Here is a 21,726-nt window from a genome sequence, read left to right on the forward strand (position 1 = left end):
CAACATGCGCGCGGCAGAGGTGACATGCATAGGGCCGACAACAGCGTAGAGATGCAGCGGATAGGCATGGATGCTATGGTAGTGGCAGCATCGCGGTGTGAGGTGGGTTGACAGCGTGGTGAGGCAGCAGTGGTAGACACGATGACAAGGTGATAGCATTGGGAGTGGCTTCGTCATGGCACAGTGGAGCCACGGTCGCCCACGCGCAGCAGCGCGCGCACGCGTGACCAACGCGATGATGTCGAATGCCCAAGCACGATGATCGCGGCCACGTGGCCAACCAGCCTAAGGCATATGATGCGTATGAATTTTGAAGCGCTCAACACGACCAAACGGTTGCTCCAGGAGCCAAACCAGCTTCACCATGCTCAAGATGGCATATGAGACTACCAAATCGAGCTATAACACTACACCACCCTTTAACCCAATCTCTCACAATAAATTGCTAAACATAGCAATGTCTAGCTGTTGGCAGACTTGAAAATTTCTAAGTTTTTGAGCTGGATTTGTTTTCAAGTTCTGCTTCTAGACTATTAAAAATACCTGCTAGTAACATTATTTTTCTATAGCAAGTATTTCATTGTCATCTACAAAGTTTATACTTCAAATTTTATTTAAGTGTCACATATATGTTCTATAGTATTTTTGTTCAATAAAAATTAGCTTCAAACCCTACTTGATATGCATGAACTATCGAATCAACTTTCATTTAGCATTTTTATTGATCATTTTGAGTTACAGAAATTGATCTACACACTTTATCACAAAAACATGATGCTCATGACAAAGTTTAGCAAGTTGTTTAAGCGGTAACACCGAGGGTGTTACTTTCTTCATCTTCTAGCAGGCCCGGGGACTAAGTGGCTACACTTCATCTAGCGGTGAATGTAGTGCTCTTTTGTTGATTTACCCTCCTTATTGACTAAGCATGGATGATTCCTCGCAAATGGAATCTAAGTGGTTACACTTCGCCTGGAGAATTTTTCAATTTAATCTTGAGCCCCTTATATCCTTCCGACAAGCCTTACTTGGCTAAGTCTGAGATCGATTAACCTGTTAAACTGGTCGGCTCCTACTTTCACCGCTCAAGTCACCGGTTACACTGGTCGGTTATGACTTTCATCGCTTAGGTCACCGGTTTAACTGGTTGGCTTCGACTTTTATCGCCTAGGTCACCAGTTTTACAGGTTAGCTTCGACTTTCACCACCTAGGTCACCAGTTTAATAGGTTGGCTTCGATTTTCACCGTCTATGTCGTCAGCAAAACTGATCGACTTCGTGTTAAACTGCTCAGACTTGATCAAGACGGTGTCGCCAAGTGGATATAGGGCGCTCGGGGACTAGCTGTGGGGGATATGACCCAAGGTACCCACAAGACAATGGACATGGGCCGTACCACCATGGGAGGTCCAGCCCATAAGATCAAGGCCTACGATGCTCGGCTCTGGTCGGCATGCACCGCAAGGCAATCAGAAGACATCTTGGCGATGAAGGAAGATCTATTCAGATATCGTATTCATTGTAAATACTTATCATATAGATGAATAGATCTAGACCTAAACTGACCTGTAACCCTACCCTCCAGACTATATAAGGTGGGTAGGGACCCCCTCAAATGCATCTCATATTCAATATAATCCATCAAAGACACATGACATAGGGTATTATGTTGATCAGACGGCCTGAACCTGTCTAAATCGCTATCTCTGCACCCATGTCACCATCCGGTTCCTATTATGCGCACCTCCACCAATCATCTACTACCGTGGGGACTCCTCAACGTTTGGATTGTTTGTCGCTTCATCGCCAACTAAGCTGGGGACTCCTCGATGTTCGGATTGTTCGTCGCTTCATCGTCCGCTACGCTGGGGGCTCACTAGCTAAGCTGGGGACTCATTGTTCGTCGCTTCATCGCTAGCTAAGTTGGGGACTCAGGATTCAGATTCTTCGTGCAAGAGTCGCCAGCTAAGCTGGGGACTCCCTTGGCGGTCGGATCTTGCTATGTCTCATCGGTGTGCTATCAGCTTGCTCCATGTTGTTCGGATCAAGGTGCTGACCTTAGGCAGCACGTCTAGGTCTTGATACGCACATGTCAGATGATGTCGACAAGCTTTCAGATTTATTTTCTTTCACCTTGCTATAAGATTCATTCTTCAACTTCCAGTAGGCTCGGGGACTAAGTGGCTACACTTCACCTAGCGGTGAATATAGTGCTCTTTTCTTGATTTACCCTCCTTATTGACTAAATCATGAATGATTCCTCACAAATAGAGTCTAAGTGGCTACACTTCGCCTAAGGTAGAGAATTTTCAAAATTTTTATCTTGAGCCCCTTACATCCTTCTAGCAAGCCTTACTTGGCTAAGTCTAAGATTTGCGTATCAGTTAAACTGGTCGGCTTCGACTTTCACCGCTTAGTTCACCAGTTAAACTGGTTGGCTTCGACTTCCACCGCTTGGATCACCGGTTAAATTGATTGGCTTCATGTCAAATTGCTCGAACTTGTTCAAGACATCGTTGCTCAAAGGATACAAGGCGCTCGGGGACTAGCTGTGGGGGTATGGCCCCCGATACCCATAAGATAAGATATGGGCCACACTCCAAAGGTGGCCCAGCCCATAAGATCAAGGTGTACGAGGCACGACACTGGTCGGCGTGCACTGTAAGGCTACAAAAAGATATTATAATACCAAATAGGATATTTCCCTTGTAACCCTACCTCTCTAGAGTATATAAGGAGGAGCAGGGGTTCCCTAGATAAGATATATCGAATCTGATACACAATCAATACAAAATAACAGAGCACAGGACGTAGGGTTTTACGTCACATTGATAGCCTAAACCTGTATAAATCTTTTGTCTTGTGTCTCTGTTACCATTCGGTTCCTGATTACGCACACCTCCATCAATCATCTACTATCGTGGGTATACCCCTCGACAGACTACCGACTAGATTTCGTCGACATGGGCACAGACGGATCCTGTATCGTTACCGCTAGATGTCTATTTTCATTCTACTGTTTAATTATCACACTCTGAACTCTAGTATTGTAATAAATAATTTTCAAGAACTCTTATTGTATGAAATGGACTAAGTATTGTAAGCTCATACTCATTATTGGATTCTGGATGTAAAACATAGATTGTTTTGAGTTCTCCCTTAGGGTGTGCTCGACGGAACTGTCCAATGTAGCTCACTTTCGAGGTGCTTAGTGTCTAGTGGAAGACGAGCGCCTCCAAAAGCGTGTTACTTCGAGCGGTTCTGCCACACCACCCCATCCAAAACAGCCCCTAACTGGGCATGGCAAGGGCCTCTTTAACTAAGTGTCGGTGGTAATCAAGGTTGACTAACAGTCCTGTTAGTGAATCCCGTGGACCATTGGGGGAGGGGGAGCTGACATGTGGGATTAGTGACCTCCTTGAGGGTCGGCTGACCCTTGGATGCACTGCCTTGGTGCACCCACGACGGAGGATCATTCCTGGAGTTGGTTGGAAGGTGTCCGAAGTGGTTTCGTGCACTTGATGGCATCGCCCTACCTAGGTACGGTTGCCTGACTTGGCCTAGGCACTTTTGTCGTCCACCTTGAGTTGTTGCAGCGATCAACGGTTCTCCTTGGCTTGGGTATAAGTTTTGGTTGCGGTGGAATTCGTTTTCTTTCAGTTAGTGGGCCCATGGATCCATGCGAGAGACCACATGGCTTCATCTTGTCCCTTGATGTGATAGTCATTCAACTGACACGTGGGATCACTCCTGAGTGTGTTTCTTTAGCGTGTGGAGGATTGGTGACGTGGATGGGCTTCTGGTTGGGTCGCCCAACCTTGGGCTAGGTTGCTCGAAGTCCGATTCTAGCTTCTGGGGTTGACACCACTTCCATTGAGTTTCTTGTTGAGTACAGAGGCTCTAGACAAAGTTTGAGAGCTAATGGGCTTAGGCCTAGGTCGCCTGCCCCATGGTTGGGTCACCTGACCTCACTCTCTATCCATTTCGAGCCTGGCCCGTGTTGCGATCTTGAAATAGGGGTAAAATCATAAATATCTTTAACGAAATCATGATAAAAATCACAAAACTTATCTTTTCCTCTAAAATATCACCATCAACACGAATTCATGGAATAGGAGCAAGCTTTTACTTCAGTTTTAAAATACAAGGGTAAAATCACAAAAAATTTAAAAACAAAGATAAAATCATCATTTTCATTCAAAACGAGAGCACGAACGCCAAAAGGTCCGGTGTGAAGGAAGATGACCTAGAATCGTCCTCTGCGTCGCGCCTCCTCTCATCCTTCGCCAATCGCCAGCACCCAACGCCGCTAGACCACACGCTCCGCCCTTCGTCGCATGTAGCTTAAGACTAAGGGGATGCTTGGTTCTCGCCTTTTAAAGTTTATTCCCTGTCATATTAGATGTTGGACAGTAATTTGGAGTATTAAATATAGACTAATTATAAAACTAATTACACAGATTAAGACTAATTTACGAGATGAATCTATTAAGCCTAATTAGTTCATGATTTGATAATATTGTGCTACAGTAAATATGTGCTAATGATGGATTAATTATGCTTAATAGATTCGTCTCGAGAATTAGTCTACTCATATGTAATTAGTTTTATAATCAGCTCATGTTTAGTCCTCCTAGTTAACAGCCGAACGTCCGACGATGCGACACGGATTAACTTTAGCTCCAAATCTAAACATCTCTTTAGTACCTGAACATCCTAATGACATCCGATGTGATATTTAGTGCCTGACAGCAAACACCCTAAGCACCTCCTGCACCGCGCCTAGCACACCTCTACGGAGGTGTTTGGTTCCTACAGGAAAATTTTAGTCCATGTCCCATCGGATGTTTGGACACATGCATAAAGTATTAAATATAGATAAAAAAAATAACTAATTGCACAGATTGTGGCTAATTTGCGAGATGAATTTTTTAAGCCTAATTAGCCCATGATTTGACAATGTGGTGCTACAGTAAACATGTGCTAATGGCGGATTAATTAGGCTTAATAAATTCGTCTCGTAAATTAGTCTCCATCTATGTAATTAGTTTTATAATTAACTCATATTTAGTTCTCCTAAATAACATCCGAATGTCCGATATGATATAGACTAAAATTTAGTCCATGGAATAACACCCCTACGGCTGCTGAACTTGCCTCCGCCGTTGCTGACTCCAAGCTCCACTCGCCTGAGATCCCCTTGTCCCAGGCGCTCCACTGAGCTTCCTCCGCCCGAGGTCTCCTCATCTCCTCCCCGACGTGTCAGTGGCGGGCCCAGCAGGTAGTCTAGGCCAAGGGGGTGTTTAGCTCCCCCAATTTCCAGAATTTGGCACTATGCAAAAAGAAGATTCCCCGTCACATCAAACTTGCGGTACATGCATGGAGTACTAAATATTGACGAAATCAAAAATTAATTGCACAGTTTAGTTGTACTTTACGAGACGAACGTTTTGAGCCTAATTAGTCAATATTTGAACAATTATTACTAAATACAAACGAAATGCTACAGTAGCTACTGTGGCATCAGTATCTCTGGCGGCGCCGATTCCGCGCCTAACTAAACGAGGGCCAAGAACTATCCTGGAATTTGGCCCAAAAATCTACGGCTACTTATCATTTCAAGCCCAGGTGCCAACAAATTTGTTCCTGGTGCCCTATTCCGATACCCTGTCGCAGCGTCGCTCGACCCCGACTCCCCGAGTCCCTCGGCGCCGCTTTACTTCTGCCGTACGTGGACCGTGGTGAGCACCACCAGAGGGGCGGCGGGACGGCTGGCGGCAGCTCCCTTCCCTGCGGCCTGCGCAGCTGAGCCTGTGCCCACCGGACGGCAGAAGCCGCCGGTAGCCGTCGGCCCGTCGCAGCTCGTGCGGCGGCGACCTGGCCTGGACCTGTGCCACTGCTGCTTGTTGAAGCTGCACAGCTCGCCGGCTGCGTGAGGGCGGCTGGGGCGCTGGGCGGGTGCTGATCTGCGCCTGCGCGCTTTGCCGGACTCCGGCACAGCGGCCAACACCAACGCATCCAGTCCCCCACATCTGAGCAACTCTGGTGAGTGGTGAGTATGTGTGTCTGTGTACGTAGTAGATACATGTGCTCCGACTAAAATCGGTGATTGTAATTTGTGAATTTGGTGTTGAATGGAATGGGGTATATGCCTGACGTAGAGTATGTATAATGTGTTGGCAGGATCTTTGCAAATGCTAAATATGAGCCTCATGGAAGATCTCTTATATTACGTTTGAACAATTTATATTGTCATTTATGCAATTTCGAACTTAATTGTTGAATTTAAGGTATTCTGAGACCTTTAGATATTTTTTTTTTACCGAGCCGTTTACTGATTTATTTATTTATTTTGTATCGGAGCATACCATATTAGATAATAAATTTTTGATTAGGCATACCTGGATTCAAATCCTGGGTCCGCCGCTGCGACATGTCCAAGAAGCTCGGCAAGCTACCGCCGCCGCTGGCGGTGCATGAGGAGGCGGGAGGGGAGCTGTTTGCTTCATGCTCTTTCACGGACCTCGGCCTCCACTCTACCCTCTGCGCCCACCTTCAAGGTTGCTCTCTATCTTCCTTCACTCTCCTTTTTTTTTCCTCGTAGTTGTGATTTGGGTGTTCGATTTTGAATCACAAGCTTTGCTCGCATCAAATTGAATTTCTTTTCGTTACAGGTTTAGCTTTAGTATATAATATTTTGCTCCGTGAATTGATCGAGTTTGGTGAACAAATGTCATGTTCCTAGGTTTTTGTACTAATTGAAGTAGCAAATGTGGTTCGTGGTGGTGGTTTGAACTTGCGGAGAAGTCAAGTCTGATGAAATTGATGCTTAGATAGAGGGTTTCTTAGTGCTTTCGAAAGAATTCTGCAGGAAAATGGACTGCTTCCTGGTTATCAAATATAGCAAATGTTGAACAGAAGTCTGCAAAAACGATGCACATTTTCCTGCTTGCTAAATAGTATTTCTTTCATTCTTTAATTTAGATAAGATGAGTTTCCAAGCACCCACGCGAATTCAAGCTCAGGCAATTCCAGTCGCCATTTCGGGACAGCACATGTATGCTCTTTTGATACTCTGATTTATGGCAAATCCTTAACTGAAGTGCTTTTTTTTTAAATGAATAATGTTTTACATTGCCAATTTCAGGCTAGTGAAGGCTGCAACTGGCACTGGGAAAACTCTCGCGTACCTTGCACCCATTGTGCACCTTCTCCAGATGAGGGAGCCTCGTGTGGATAGAACTCATGGAACTTTTGGTAATTACTTGTGCCTTTTTTATGTTCCCCGTGCTGCTTTTGATGGGTAAATCCAATTTTCCCTCTAGAATATGTAATTTTCTTAGCTCAATGTCTTTAGTCATAAAAAATTTAAATGTGCAGTAAAGCTGGGTCTCTTTATTTCCTTTCTGTATAGCCTTACACCCTTACACCAATCATGGTTTGTCTATCATGATCTTCTGCAGGGATTATTCTTATATTTTTCTTCTTATTTTGGAGAGATTAAAATTGTTAATGCACCATGGATTTTGTTTTGATTAAAGTGACAATCTTGCACTGTTGCCTGTGTTATTATGGTTTGTGACTGTTTGCAATCATCCAGTGGAATTCAGTTCTGTTATCTTTTTTTGTAACAAAATGATGCTGATAAGTGTAGTGTATGTGAAAACAAAATCATCTGACACACACAATCACTTACTAAGTGATTATGAGTCACCTAGCAAATCATCCTGTTGTGTGATGATGAAAAAAAAAATTACACGAGCAATTCTTCCCTTGATCCTCCCTTAATACTGGTTGATGTCACTAACTGTTTGATGATAGCGTTGGTACTTGTGCCAACGCGAGAGCTATGCTTACAGGTTTACGGGATTGCACAGCAGCTGGTTCATCGTTTTCACTGGATTGTCCCTGGGTATGTCATGGGCGGGGAGAACAGAGCAAAAGAGAAAGCAAGACTGCGGAAAGGTATATCTTGTCCCATAGTGTCATTTATGGAAGAGTTAAATGCATCAGCGGCACCTGAACTTGTCAAAGGGTGCCACTTAAGTCCACAAACTTTGTAAATGCATTTTTGGGTCCCTAAACTTGTTATGTGGTGCACCGCACATCCCTAAACTTATAAAATGGTGCACTGCAGGTCCATTTCTGGACCATACTGACCACTGTGGTGCACCACTTAACAAGTTTAGGGATCTAGAAATGCGTTTTCAAAGTTCGTGGGCCAAAGTGGCACCCCTTGACAACTTCAGGGGCCACTCATGCATTTAACTCATTTATGGTGTCAAATGTGCCTCTATGTGATATCAAGCTTTGACCCTGGACATTTTTTTCTAGGAATATCAATTCTCATTGCTACCCCTGGGCGCCTTCTTGACCATTTACAGCATACTGCTTCATTTGTCTATTCAAATCTGCAGTGGATAGTTTTTGATGAAGCTGACAGGTCTGATACCAACAGTCACGTCATTTGGTTTCCAAAGAAGGTTTCTTATTTGGTGGGCACAATTTTTACCACTCTTGTGTTGTATTAATGCAGCATTCTTGAACTTGGTTTTGGAAAAGCAGTTGAGGATATTCTAGAGCACTTGGGTTCAAGGAATGGTGCCCCTGGTCAAATTAAAAACAAAGGGGAGCATATCCGAAGGCAAAACCTTCTCTTATCCGCAACTCTTAATGAGAAGGTGAATCGGTTGGCAAAAATTAGTTTGAAAAACCCAGTGATGATTGGCCTTGATGATCAAAACAAGCCTTCAGGGAAATCCAACAATGTAGGGAACAATCATACTTCTCTATTATCTGATGATGAGGATGAAATACTGGGAAAGCAGAATGATTTAGTGGAACATGCGGTTGATGATTTCAAGCTTCCTGCACAATTGGTTCAAAGATATGTTAAAGGTAGCAACAAGTTGCTTGCTTTAAACTTTTTAGAGGTCATGCTTGTCATTTGTTGCTTAGGTGGTATGACAAATCCTTGCTTTTATTATTTAGTTTCATGTGGTTCAAGGCTTGCGGTTCTTCTTACGATTCTCAAATCTCTATTTGAAAGACAAGTCTCTCAGAAGGTGAGTTTCGTATTTTGTCCTGATGTTTAAATTTCACTGAACTATAATTTTTTCTTCAAGTCGCCACAGATAGGTCCTAGTAGTCGTGAGACTTCAGTCTATTATGAGTTAGCTTACATTTCCCCCCCTTTTTGCAGGTTGTTGTTTTCTTCTCAACCTGTGACTCTGTAGATTTCCACCATACAGTACTCAGCCAGCTCGAGTGGAGCTCTGACCCACAACTTGATATTGATAAGAAGCAAAATTTTCTTAGCTGTAAAGTGTTCCGTTTGCATGGTAACATGGAGCAGGATGATCGCAAGAAGTCATTTTTGGGTTTTGGTTCTGAGAAATCAGCAATTCTAGTATCTACCGATATTGCTGCTAGGGGCTTGGACTTTCCAAAAGTCAAGTACATCATACAATATGATTCTCCTGGAGAAGCTTCTGAATACGTTCACAGGTACCTGATGCATCACACATCTACTTGTCTGATGCACTTGTAGTTGTAGTTTCTTAGTTTATTATCCCCTTTGTAATTTTTTGTGTATGATGAAATTTCAAAAAAAACTACAGGTGGTTTGTCAAAGTTAACGCAGAACTATAGATTTTAAAAGTTGAACAAAGAAACTACAGAATTAACATGTTATATCACAAAATTGTAGATTTAATGTGCAATGTATCACATAACATGTGCTTGCATTTGTTTGCATATTACATAGTTCCATGTTGCGTTTTCAGTGTTCACTGCATTGCTGTTATAGAATCTTTTTATCTAGCAGGTTGCTTAAAACAGTATTCTTACTTGCCATTTTGTTCTGTACTCCCACTGTTTCAAAGCATAAGGACCTTTGAGTTTGGCCTAAGTCAAGGTATCCTAAGTTTGACCAAGTTTATAGAAAAGGACAATATTTACAATTCTGGACGAGAATCATTAGGTCCATTATGAAATTTATTTTCATATCTTACTCTTTTGATGTGGTAGATTTTAATACCCTTCTCTATAAATGAGGTAAAACCTAGAATAGTTTGACTTGGCACAAATTCAGAAGTCCTTTTATTTTGGGGATAGATGGAGTGGTTTCTTATGAAGATGCTAAGCTCCCAATATATAAACAAGAATAATAATTCGCATTTTACTTTGCCATTGCTAGTTCTATTTAATAGCACTGTCCACTTCACTAATTAGGGTTGGAAGAACTGCAAGAATTGGTGAAAAGGGGGAGGCTCTCCTCTTTCTGCAACCTATTGAACTTGACTACTTGAAAGATCTGGAGCTACACGGTGTATCACTGACAGAGTACCCCTTTCAAAAGGTTTTGGATAGTTTCCCTGTAAATGGGCAGAAACCCCACAAAAGGAAGCTAATATCCTTAGACATGCATCCTTGGATAATGTCTCTGCAGAGATCACTTGAGGCTTTCGTTGCAGCTGAGGTAATGCATATTTTACCTTTTCCTTCCAGTGACTGTTTGGTAAATGACATGTTTCACCTTTCAGTGATGTGAGAACTTGCACATGTGAAATACTTGTGCTGATTATTTGTTATGAATATCGTAAACAATAGTAAACTAAGCTTTAAGCAATGGATATCAGTTAATATGTTCTGGCATGTCAGTCCTGACGACGGCGATGTACGCCGGCGGCGAGGACAAGAGCTCGGTGAAGAACTCAACACAACACAAACACACACGATCACTTAGACTCGAGAGTTTTGGTGCTGCGAACAACAGAGCAGCTTTTCTGGTTTTTCTTCTTCACCTTTTATTGTGTGAATTACAAAGAGCAGAAGCTCTCGGATGGACAGCCGCACACCGCGCTCGAACGTGTCCATCCCCACGTTCACGATGCCGCGTCCAGCCCGGTCGCTCTAGGGTCATGCGCGAGCTATTCTCGCCATGCCCTCCTACGCGCACGGCAGCCACAGGTTGGTGCTCGTGCACATGCAAACTAACTGAACAGATAAACATGCATGCATCTACCAACTAAAGTGTGCACAAGGTTTACTAACAAATCTCCTCCTAAGCCTTGCGCACACTCTGTACATCAATGACCCCAAGCCTAGAACGAAGTTCACAGAACTGCTCACGTCCCAGGGCCTTTGTCAAAATGTCAGCCAGCTGATCTTTAGTCCCAATGGACTCAACTGTAACCCTGTTCTCCTCGACGCATTCATGGATGAAATGGTATCTAACATCAATGTGCTTGCTGCGATCATGAAAAACTGGGTTCTTACTCAGTTGGATGGCCGACTGACTATCAATCTTCAGGTTGATGATGTCAGGCTTCTTGTCTTGGAGCTCTGCTAGAAGTCGCGCCAACCAAATTCCCTGACAGGCTGCAGTAGTTGCTACAATGTACTCAGCCTCACGTGAAGATAGTGCCACCACCTTCTGCTTTTGAGACTGCCAGGTGATTACGTTTCTGTCGAGGAAGAATAGGACGCCAGAAGTACTCTTCCTTGTATCAATGTCTCCGGCAAGGTCACTGTCACTATAACCTTCCAGCTGCGCCTTCTTCCTCTGATAATGGCAACCAAAATGAAGAGTCCCTGCAATGTACCTCAGTACTCTCTTCACTGCCACCATATGTTCAGTGGTAGGATTCTCCATGAATCTACTTATGTAACCCACTTCCCTGCAATGTACCTCAGTACTCTCTTCACTGCCACCATATGTTCAGTGGTAGGATTCTCCATGAATCTGCTTATGTAACCCACTGAATATGCCAAATCTGGCCTTGAGTTCACCAAATAGCGCAGAGAGCCAACAATGGACCTGTACTGAGTAGCATCAACAGCAGGGGCGGAGCTCGATTTACTCAGCTTCAACCTGGGCTCCATTGGTGTGTTGCTTGGATTGCAGCCTGACAGACCAGCACCTTCTAAGATCTTTGTTGCATATGCTCTCTGGCTTACAGTGATCCCCATCTCAAATTGTACCACCTCCGAGCCAAGGTAGTACTTCAGCAGCCCTAGATCACTCATCTGGAACGTGCTCTTCATCTCCAACTTGAACTTGTCAATGTCGGAGTGGTTGCCACCAGCAATCACAAAATCGTCGACGTAGACTCCAACCACAAGACGTCGTGCTCCCTGGCCGCGTAGGTACACAGCATGCTCGGAGGTGCTCCTAGATAACCCAAGCTTGAGCAGCGAGGCGTCCAGCTTGGAGTACCAGGCGCGTGGGTGAAAGGTCCTTGTGTGGTTTTGGTAATTGAGTGACAACCTAGGTGGACTAATTGTGTTTATATGAGATACACAGGTGATTAGTCCACAGATACATATGTGTGAGCAACATATGCCATAAAGGTGAAAATGACTTAGAGATGTTGCAAAGCTCACACATGTGATGATAAAGTAGCTCATTGCACATGAGACATGATATTGAGTCATGTGATCAAGGTGCAGAAGATCAAGACAAGACTTGGCTTGATGGACCGGTTGCAAGCGTGAAGGGCAAGTCGGAGGCTTTGGAGCGATGGACCGCGTGACGGTGAAACTTGAGTAAGACTTGGTGTCGATGGACGAAGGCAACGGTGAAAAGCAAGTGATGTCAAGATCGATGAACCAATATGATCACGTGATGATATGAAGTGGATCATATCATTGTTGATCATGTTGGTACATGTGTTGCATCAACATTGGAGAAGATGGAATGGAATGCGCAAGGCAAAGGTATAACCTAGGGCATTTCATTTCATCGGTCATAGGTGTGTAGAAAAGTTGATGACCGGGTTTAGGATAGATGACCGTACTATCAAGAGGGGCAAACTTGTTTGCATATCGATCATCTAGTGCCACTCGAGTGATCTAACTTTGCATCGTCGCTAGGATTGAGTGACGTGGCAAGTTGAGTGGCTAATCCTTTGAAAAATGATTGTGAAAATGCTAACACACATACACATAGCAATGTACACTTGGTGGTGTTAGCACATTTTCAAAGGAGATGAAGTTGGGGTTGATGTGGATCAACTCGGCGATGGAACGGAGGTGAGAAGGGTTCGTAACTCCACTGGCGCCCTGTTTCGAAAAAAATAGGGTCTCACAGAGTGGACCGGACACTGGTCACGTAGTGACCGGACGTTGGGTTCCAGCGTCCGGTCAGTAGTGGTAGTCAGCGGGCACGCATCGGTCATCGACCGGACGCTGGCGCTGGAAGTGACCGGACGCTGGCCGTATGCGTCCGGTCAAGGTGACGCAGGCAGAGCAGTGTTGCTGGGAGTGACCGGACGCTGGGGCTGCGTCCGATCGCGATCGACCGGACGCGTCCGGTACCTTACTAGAAACAACCAGACGCTGGGGTTGCTGCGTCCGGTCAGTTCAAGCTGGAGCGTCCGGTCGACAAATGACCGTTGAAATCGAGCGATCAGCGTTCGAAGGAGGGGACATGTGGCGTGCATCGCACGATCGGATGCTGAGGGTTAGCGTCCGGTCGATCGGACCGGAGCGTCCGATCGTCCCGACACTTGTCCAATGAAGGGGTAACGGCTCTATTTGTTCGTGGGGTTATAAATAGGAGCCGTGGTCGGCCTTTAGACGAGAGCTTGGACAAGCTGAGCACACTAGAGCCTTAGTGGCTTGTGTAGTAGTGTTTGAGAGCCCTCCATCTCACATATACTTGATAGTGATCATTCGATTGTGTGAGAGAGCGATTCTAGTGCGATTGCATCATGAAGTTGCATCGAGTGGCACTAGGTGATCGAGTTGCAAGCCGGTGGTGCTTGTTACTCTTGGAGGTTGCCACCTCCTAGACGGCTTAGTGGTGGTCTCCGTTGAAACCCGCAAGAAGCTTGTGCGGTGCTCCGAAGAAGAGCTTTGTGAGGGGCATTGTGCTCGCCCCGCGGGAGCCGCGAAGAGCAACTCTAGTTGAGCGTGTCATTGAGCTACCCTCACTATCGGGGTAGGTTCTTGCGGTGCCCGACGTGTGGGCTTGGCAGGTGATGCCAATTAGCCACCGAACCACCAAGTGAACGGTTGACACAACGGGGACGTAGCATGTTGGCAAGCACGTGAACCTCGAAAGAAAATCATCGTGTCAATCTTGTTCTTCCCGTTGGTTTGCATCCTCGTTACACAAGCTTGTAATTACTTTCATATACATTGTGCTTGTGTAGTTGCTCTTGTAACTAGTTAGCTTATGTAGCTTACTAGTTATCTTCTTGCTTGTGTAGCATAGAAGTAGCTCCCTTACGTGGCTAATCAGGTTTGTGTAACCTTGTTAGTCACTTTGCTTAGTTTGTGTAGCTAAGTATTTGCGCTCTCTAATTTGGCATTAATTGTCTTGTTATTGAGCATTGCTAGTGAGCTTAGGTGGCTTTGTGCTTTTGCTTACTAGCATGTGTAGGAGTTCTCTTGTTGCTTAAAGTACTAGTGACATAGGTTTGTGTGACCTTGCTCATAGAATTGGTTAGGTGAGCTCTAGCTAGCCCGGCACCTTTGTTGCTTAATTAGTATCTTTGGAAGGTGCTAGAAAACATAGATAGAGGGGTTGAAAGGTCCTTGTTTGGTTTTGGTAATTGAGTGACAACTTAGGTGGACTAATTGTGTTTATGTGAGGTACACAGGTGATTAGTCCACAGGTACATATGTGTGAGCAACATATGCCATGAAGGTGAAAATGGCTTGGAGATGTTGCGAAGCTCACACATGTGATGATGAAAGAGCTTAAATGAACATAAGACATGACATTGAGTCATGTGATCAAGGTGGAGAAGATCAACACAAGACTTGGCTTGATGGACCGGTTGTAAGCGTGAAGGGCAAGTCGAAGGCTTTGGAGTGATGGACCGCGTGGCGGTGAAGCTTGAGCAAGACTTGGCACCGATGGACGATGGCAACGGTGAAGAGCAAGTGAAGTCAAGATCGATGAACCAATATGATCATGTGATGATATGAAGTGGATCATATCATTGTTGATCGTGTTTGTGCATGTGTTGCATCAACGTTGAAGGAGATGGAATGGAATGTGCAAGGCAAAGGTATAACCTAGGGCATTTCATTTCACCGGTCATAGGTGTGTAGAGAAGTTTATGACCGGGTTTAGGATAGATGGCCGTACTATCAAGAAGGGCAAACTTGTTTGCATATCGGTCATCTAGTGCCACTCGAGTGATCTAACTTTGCATTGTCGCTAGGATCGAGTGGCGTGGCAAGTTGAGTGGCTAACATCCTTTGGGAAATGATTGTGAAAATGCTAACACACATAACACATGGTGGTGTACACTTGGTGGTGTTGGCACATTTACAAAGGAGGTGGTGTTTGCAGGGGTGAGATAGGTTTGGGTCTCTCTCTCCCTCCCGCCTCACAAGCTCGGCGCTTTCGGGAAAATGGAATGCCTATTTTCTATTGCGCCAGATGCAAATTCTTGGTGGTTAGCACATTGGTGCAAGGATGAAGAAGTTAGAAGTGAAAACGAGTTGGTCGCGAAGATGCCGGCGTCGGTCAACTGACCGGACGTTGGATCTGAATGCACCGGACGCTGGAAGGCTGCGTCCGGTCAGGCTGACGTACGGTGATGCAGTAGCTGGAGTGTGACCGGACGCTGGCTGCGTCCGATCGCGTTTGAGCGGACGCGTCCGGTCATGCTCGGGAGCTTACTGGAAACGACCGGACGCTGGGGGTTCAGCGTCCGATCAGTTGTGTGCTGCTGCGTCCGGTCAAGTCAAATGACCGTTGGAACCGGGACACGTGGTCGTCTGCGAGCGACCGGACGCTGAGGTCTAGCGTCCGGTCAACACGACCGGAGCGTCCGGTCGGCCCGACCGTTGCCCAGTGAAGGGGTAACGGCTAGTTTAGCCCTTGGGGCTATAAATAGAAGTGGCCTTCGGCCATGGCTGGTGCTGAGCACCTTGGAGGACTTTGTGTCCATGCTTGAGAGTGCTTGGGAGCCCTCCATCTCACACATACTTGATAGCGATCATCCGATTGTGTGAGTGAGCGATTCTAGTGCGATTGCATCGTGAGGTTACATCGAGTGGCACTAGGTGATCGAGTTGCAAGCCGGTGGTGCTTGTTACTCTTGGAGGTTGCCACCTCCTAGACGGCTTGGTGGTGGTCTCCGTCGAAGCGCGCAAGAAGCTTGTGCGGCGCTCCGGAGAAGAGCTTGTGAGGGGCATTGTGCTCGCCCCGCGGAAGCCGCGAAGAGCAACTCTAGTAAAGCGTGTCATTGAGCTACCCTCACTCAAGGGGTAGGTTCTTGCGGCGCCCGACGTGCGGGCTTAGCGGGTGATGCTAATTAGCCGCCAAACCACCAAGTGAGCGGTCGACACAACAGGGACTAGCGTGTTGGCAAACACGTGAACCTCGGGAGAAAATTCATCGTGTCAACCTTGTTCTTCCCGTTGGTTTGCATCCCCATTGCACAAGCTTGCCATTACTTTTATACATATTAAGCTTGTGTAGTTGCTCTTGTAATTAGATAGCTTGTGTAGCTTGCTAATTACCTTCTTGCTTGTGTAGCATAGAAGTAGCTCCCTTGCGTGGCTAATTTGGTTTTAGTAACCTTGTTAGTCACATTGCTTAGTTTGTGTAGCTAAGTATTTGCGTTTTCTAATTAGGCATTGGTTGTCTTGTTATTGAGCATTGCTAGTGAGCTTAGTTAGCTTTGTGCTTTTGCTTACTAGCATGTGTAGGAGCTCCCTTGTCGCTTAAAGTACTAGTGGCATAGGTTTGTGTAACCTTGCTCCTAGAATTGTTTAGGAGAGCTCTAGCTAGCCCGGCACCTTTGTTGCATAATTGTTATCTTTGCAAGGTGCTAGTAAACATATATAGTGGGGTGTAGTCTTGGCTAAACCGTTAGTTTAAATTCCGCATTTGTATCGGTTAGCCGACGCAATTAAGTTTTAGAAAAGACTATTCACCCCCCCTCTAGTCGCCATCTCGACCCTTCAGGGGTGTAGTCTTGGCTAAACCGATAGTTCTAATTCCGCACTTGTTTCGGTTAGCCGACGCGATTAATTTTAGAAAGGACTATTCATCCCCCTCTAGTCCGTCATCTCGACCCTACAGTGGGGGCTTGGCGAAGACCGTAGAGCGCCTTGGTCAGGTGGAGCACCTTGTGTTCATGCCCCTTGAGCACGAACCCGGGGGGCTGCTCGACGTAGACATCCTCCAGCAGCTCGCCATTGAGAAACGTTGACTTGACATCCATGTGGTGCACTGACCAGCCCTCGCTCACGGCGAGGCCAGCAGCAACCGCATAGATTCCAGCCGCGCCACCGGTGCGAAGACCTCATCGAAATCGATCCCTTGGCGTTGCACGTACCCTTTTGCGACGAGCCTGGCTTTGAACTTGGCGACGAGCCCAGCTTCATCACGCTTCGTCTTGTAGACCCACTTGAGGCCGATTGGACGCACCCCTGGTGGTGGGTCAACGAGCCTCCAAGTGTCGTTCGCCTCAATAGAGGTGAACTCGTCGAGCATGACGTGGCGCCAGTTCTCATGTTCCAGCGCCTCCTTGAACGATGCCGGCTCGGCCTCGCTTGCTAATAGCAGCTGCTCCTCCATCTATCGTGCGGCGAAACCCGGCGGCGTGGCTGGCCCGAGCACATTGTCGATGTCGTGGTACCGAAGTGGGGCGTCGTCGTCGTGGTCCGCATCCAGCAGCTGCGACGCGCCGGCACCTGGTGGCGACACGAACTCCACCGAGTCTGCGTCCTACAGTGGGGGTGTTCCCAGCGTTGTGCTCCCAGTGCCTTGCACTGGTGAGGCGTGGGCTGACGATGCTCCAGGCGTCATGCTCCCTGTGCCATGAGCTGGTGAAGCATGGACTGATGACGCCGGCGAGGCCGAAGGTGTAGCAGCAGCTCCGGCCGAGGAAGTCGCGCTCGATGTCATTGTCATGGTGGTCGATCCGGGCAGTGGCAGGTGTTCAACGACAAAGTCGTCCACCTCACCGCGCTAGCCCTGGGTCCAGAGCCACTGCGCCGCCTCCTCGAACACCAGGTCGCGGTTGACTTGCACGCGTCGGGTCACCGGGTCATACACCCGATACACCTTGGAGCCAGGTTCATAGCCGACGAAGATGGTGCGCCTGCTCCTGTCGTCGAGCTTCTTCAAGTTTGGCGTTGTTACCTTCATGTGTACGATGCAGCCGAACATGCGCAGGTGTTGAACGCCAGGGACGCTGTCGGTCCAGAGCTCATAGGGGGTCTTGCCACCCATGCTCTTGGACGAGGATTGGTTGAGCAGATAGACGGCCGTGGTGACCGCCTCGCCCCAGAATTCGCCCGGGAGCCCCTTTGCCTTCAACATGCTCCGGGCGGTCCCGACCACGGACTGGTTGCGGCGCTCAACGACGTCGTTTTGTTGAGGGGAGTACAACGCCGTCAACTCGTGACGAAGTCCCAGCTCGGTGCAGTACTGCTCGAAGTCTTTCGCCAGGAATTGTCCTCCTCTGTCCGTGCGGAGTGCACGAACCAGCTTGCCTGACTTGCGTTCCGTGGCTGCATGGATGCGCTTGATCACCGCGGGCGCCGCGTCCTTGCTGGGAAGCAGAGCCAGCCACATGTACCGTGAGTAGTCATCGACGAGAAGGAGAAAGTACCGATTTCCACTCGGTGTCGGCGGCGTAATGGGCCCGCAGAGGTCGTCGTGGAGCAATTGCAGCACCTCCGACGAGCGCCCCAGAGCGCTTTGAGGGAACGGCGCCCGCCGATGCTTGCCGGTGAGGCAGGCGTCACACACCTGCTCCACTTGGGTCAGCAGGGGCATGCCACGGACAAGGCCATCCCTGCCCATCTTGCGCAGTGTGGCGAAGTGCAGGTGCCCGAACCGAGCGTGCCACACCCAGGCTTCCTCGTCGCCCCGCGGCGCTAGGCAGACCGGTCGTGCGATGTCGACGTCGAGCACGTAGGATTGCGATGAATCCTCGTCACGAACCCGCATCACGCCATCTTCTACCAGCACTTGGTACCCGATCTCGTCGAGCTGGCCGACGGAGATGATGTTGGCGGTGAGGCGGGGCAGGTAGTAGACGTTGGCGATGGCGCGGTGCTCGCCGTTCTTGCAGGACAACAGGACGGTACTGATCCCCTCGATGCGGGCTATGGACCGTCCCCAAACCGAACGGAGCCAGTGACGCCGGCGTCGAGGCCGGAGAATGCCGCCCGCGCTTTGGACATGTGGTTCGACGCGCCAGTGTTCAGGACCCATCGCTTTGGGTCCCGGTCACCGAATTCGTCGAAGGCGGCGAACACCTTGCTCTCGGTGAAGTGGAGCTGGCTGTCGTGGCAGATCGGCGGCAGGGTCGCCGCACTCGTCTCCGGCGTCGGCGGCTCGATTTGGGGATAAATTCCGTCCTCCTGCTCACAGCCAACCGCAAGGAGTAGAGTGGGCTCGTCATCCTGGGCCACATGGGCCTTCTCTACCTTCTTCTTGCTTCGACAATCCTTGGCCCAATGGCCTTTCTTCTCGCAGGCCTTGCACGCGTCATCGGCGATGGTTTGGCCTGAGTTCGAACCGGCCCATGAGTCGTTGCCGCTGCCGGTGCCGCTACCGCGGCCTCTTCCCCGACATTTGCCACGGCCTCCGGAGCTCGATCCGCCGCGATCGGAGTTTTTGTCCCGCTTCTTGTAGCGCTCCAGCCACTGCTCCTCCGTGAGCAGTAGTTTGCCGGCGACGTCCTGGGCCAGCAATGGTTCGTCGTCGGTCGCCGCCTTGAGTCGCCCAGTGACCTCTTCGACGGAGAGTGTGTCGATGTCGAGGAGGGTCTCGATGGAAATTACGAGTTGCTTGTACCTTGGTCGAGCGACGCGGAGGTACTTGGCCACCACCTTCGGCTCCGGCTCCGGGTCGCCGAGGATCGCCAGCCTCAGCACGATGTTGGAGAGGCGCAGGGCAAAGTCCTCGACGGACTCCCCGTCGCGGAACGCGATCTGCTCGTACTCAGCACGGAGACTCTGCGCCGTCGACTTCCTCACGCACTCGTCACCGATGCGCATAGAACGGATCGCCTCCCACGCCTCCTTGGCTGACGACTTGGTCGCTAGGGTGGGCACCATCTCCGGGGGCACGTCGGAGCAGATCGCATCCAGCGCGGAACGGTCGTCGTGGAAGTCGACATCGTCGTCCTCGACTGCTTCCCAGAGGTGACGAGCCTGCATCTTCAACTTCATCAGCAGCGACCACGAATCATAGTTCGTCTTGGTCAGCTGTGGCCAGTTGCCTGAGGCTCCCGTCTCTCGGATCACGCGCTCGACCACGACCTCCCGTGGGCGCCGCGTTCTCGGACGGCGGGCGTCGCGGGTCCACGAACGGCGCGACGACGAGCGGCTTGGAGACGGCGTGCGCGGTGGAGTCTTGCTGCCGGAGCCGCCGCCCTTCTCCTTCCTGCCCGCCGGTGGCGGCGAGCGGCCTCGACCCTTCGGCGACGTCATGGCGGCGCGCTAGGCCCTCTCTCACAGCTCCGATGCCAATTGTCAGTCCTAACGACAGCGATGTACGCCGGCGGCGAGGACAAGAGCTCGGTGAAGAACTCAACACAACACAAACACACACGATCACTTGGACTCGAGAGTTTTGGTGCTGCGAACAACAGAGCAGCTTTTCTGGTTTTTCTTCTTCACCTTTTATTGTATGAATTACAAAGAGCAGAAGCTCTCGGATGGACAGCCGCACACCGCACTTGAACGTGTCCATCCCCACGTTCACGATGCCGCGTCCAGCCCGGTCGCTCCAGGGTCATGCGCGAGCTATTCTCGCCATGCCCTCCAACGCGCACGGCAGCCACAGGTTGGTGCTCGTGCGCATGCAAACTAACTGAACAGATAAACATGCATGCATCTACCAACTGAAGTGTGCACAAGGTTTACTAACATGGCATTCTTATCCAGGATGCAACAAAGAAGCTTGCCAGGGATGCCTTCTGTTCCTGGGTTCGTGCCTACACTGCCCACCGAGGTGAACTGAAGAAAATTTTCATGGTGAAGAAGCTGCACCTGGGCCATGTAGCGAGGAGCTTCGGGCTAAAGGAGCAGCCGTCGCTGGTCGGAAGGTCACATCAGATGCAGCTTAAGAAGAGGAAGAAAGAGCAGAAGCGTGAGTGGCCTGCCAAGAGGAGGAAGCTCCCCTCTAAGAAGTGAACTTGCGCACCCGAAATGCTGCATCGCTTGGCTTTTTGGATCATGATGCGCGACAATTTTGGAACTAACAACCGTGGTGGCCTATGCGTATGGCTGTAAACTCTTGACATGAGTTTTTTTTGTTCGCGAGATTACATGCTTGGATATTGGTCTGAATGTAGGAACTAGCAACAAATGTACAATGTTTGTTGATATGAGATCATCCATCACTATTATTTTAGTATCCACCTGGGTTTTTCTTAAACCTCACGCCTGCCTTTGCCCCCTTTACAAACAGTTTGTTCAGAAATAATAGTCAGAACCACCAGCCCGATTGTGTTCGCACATGGATTTAAGGAAACTAATCAGGCAGCCAGGAGCCAGCTGTGCACATTGCTCTACCACAAGTGGTCAATAGACAGACCCTACAGTGTCACTGTCAGAGCAAACAACTAGACCCCACCCAATCACTTGCAATCTTTGACTTTCATTTTCATATAAACTACCTATTCACGTTACTGTATGCTTTTCATCGCTATGTGCCTGCCCGTACCGGTACATGATTACTTACAATCAGCCTGTTCGCTAGTTGATTTTTAGGCTAATAAATTCGGCTGATGC

At 48.3% G+C, this 21,726-nt stretch overlaps 1 protein-coding gene across 4 annotated transcripts; it reads left to right on the top strand.

The window, feature by feature from the left end:
• Positions 1–5,660: 5,660 nt before the first annotated feature.
• Positions 5,661–21,598, top strand: LOC136516450 (DEAD-box ATP-dependent RNA helicase 17). 4 transcript variants are annotated; one of them, XM_066509849.1, is made up of 11 exons: positions 5,661–6,052; positions 6,396–6,560; positions 6,985–7,057; positions 7,148–7,257; positions 7,822–7,965; positions 8,335–8,443; positions 8,537–8,898; positions 8,992–9,065; positions 9,203–9,507; positions 10,234–10,480; positions 20,878–21,598. In XM_066509849.1, exons 2-11 carry the CDS (start codon positions 6,434–6,436, stop codon positions 21,124–21,126), a joined length of 1,800 nt encoding a protein of 599 aa, XP_066365946.1. In that variant the 5' UTR covers positions 5,661–6,052; positions 6,396–6,433; the 3' UTR covers positions 21,127–21,598. The 4 variants fall into 4 exon arrangements, with proteins under 4 accessions (XP_066365946.1, XP_066365945.1, XP_066365948.1 ...); XM_066509848.1 differs by having other exon boundaries at positions 5,661–6,045; XM_066509850.1 differs by lacking the exon at positions 5,661–6,052 and adding an exon at positions 6,276–6,290.
• The last annotated feature ends 128 nt before the right edge of the window (positions 21,599–21,726 follow it).

This window comes from Miscanthus floridulus, chromosome 17 (genome assembly GCF_019320115.1).
Source record: "Miscanthus floridulus cultivar M001 chromosome 17, ASM1932011v1, whole genome shotgun sequence".
NCBI classification, from domain to species: domain Eukaryota; kingdom Viridiplantae; phylum Streptophyta; class Magnoliopsida; order Poales; family Poaceae; genus Miscanthus; species Miscanthus floridulus.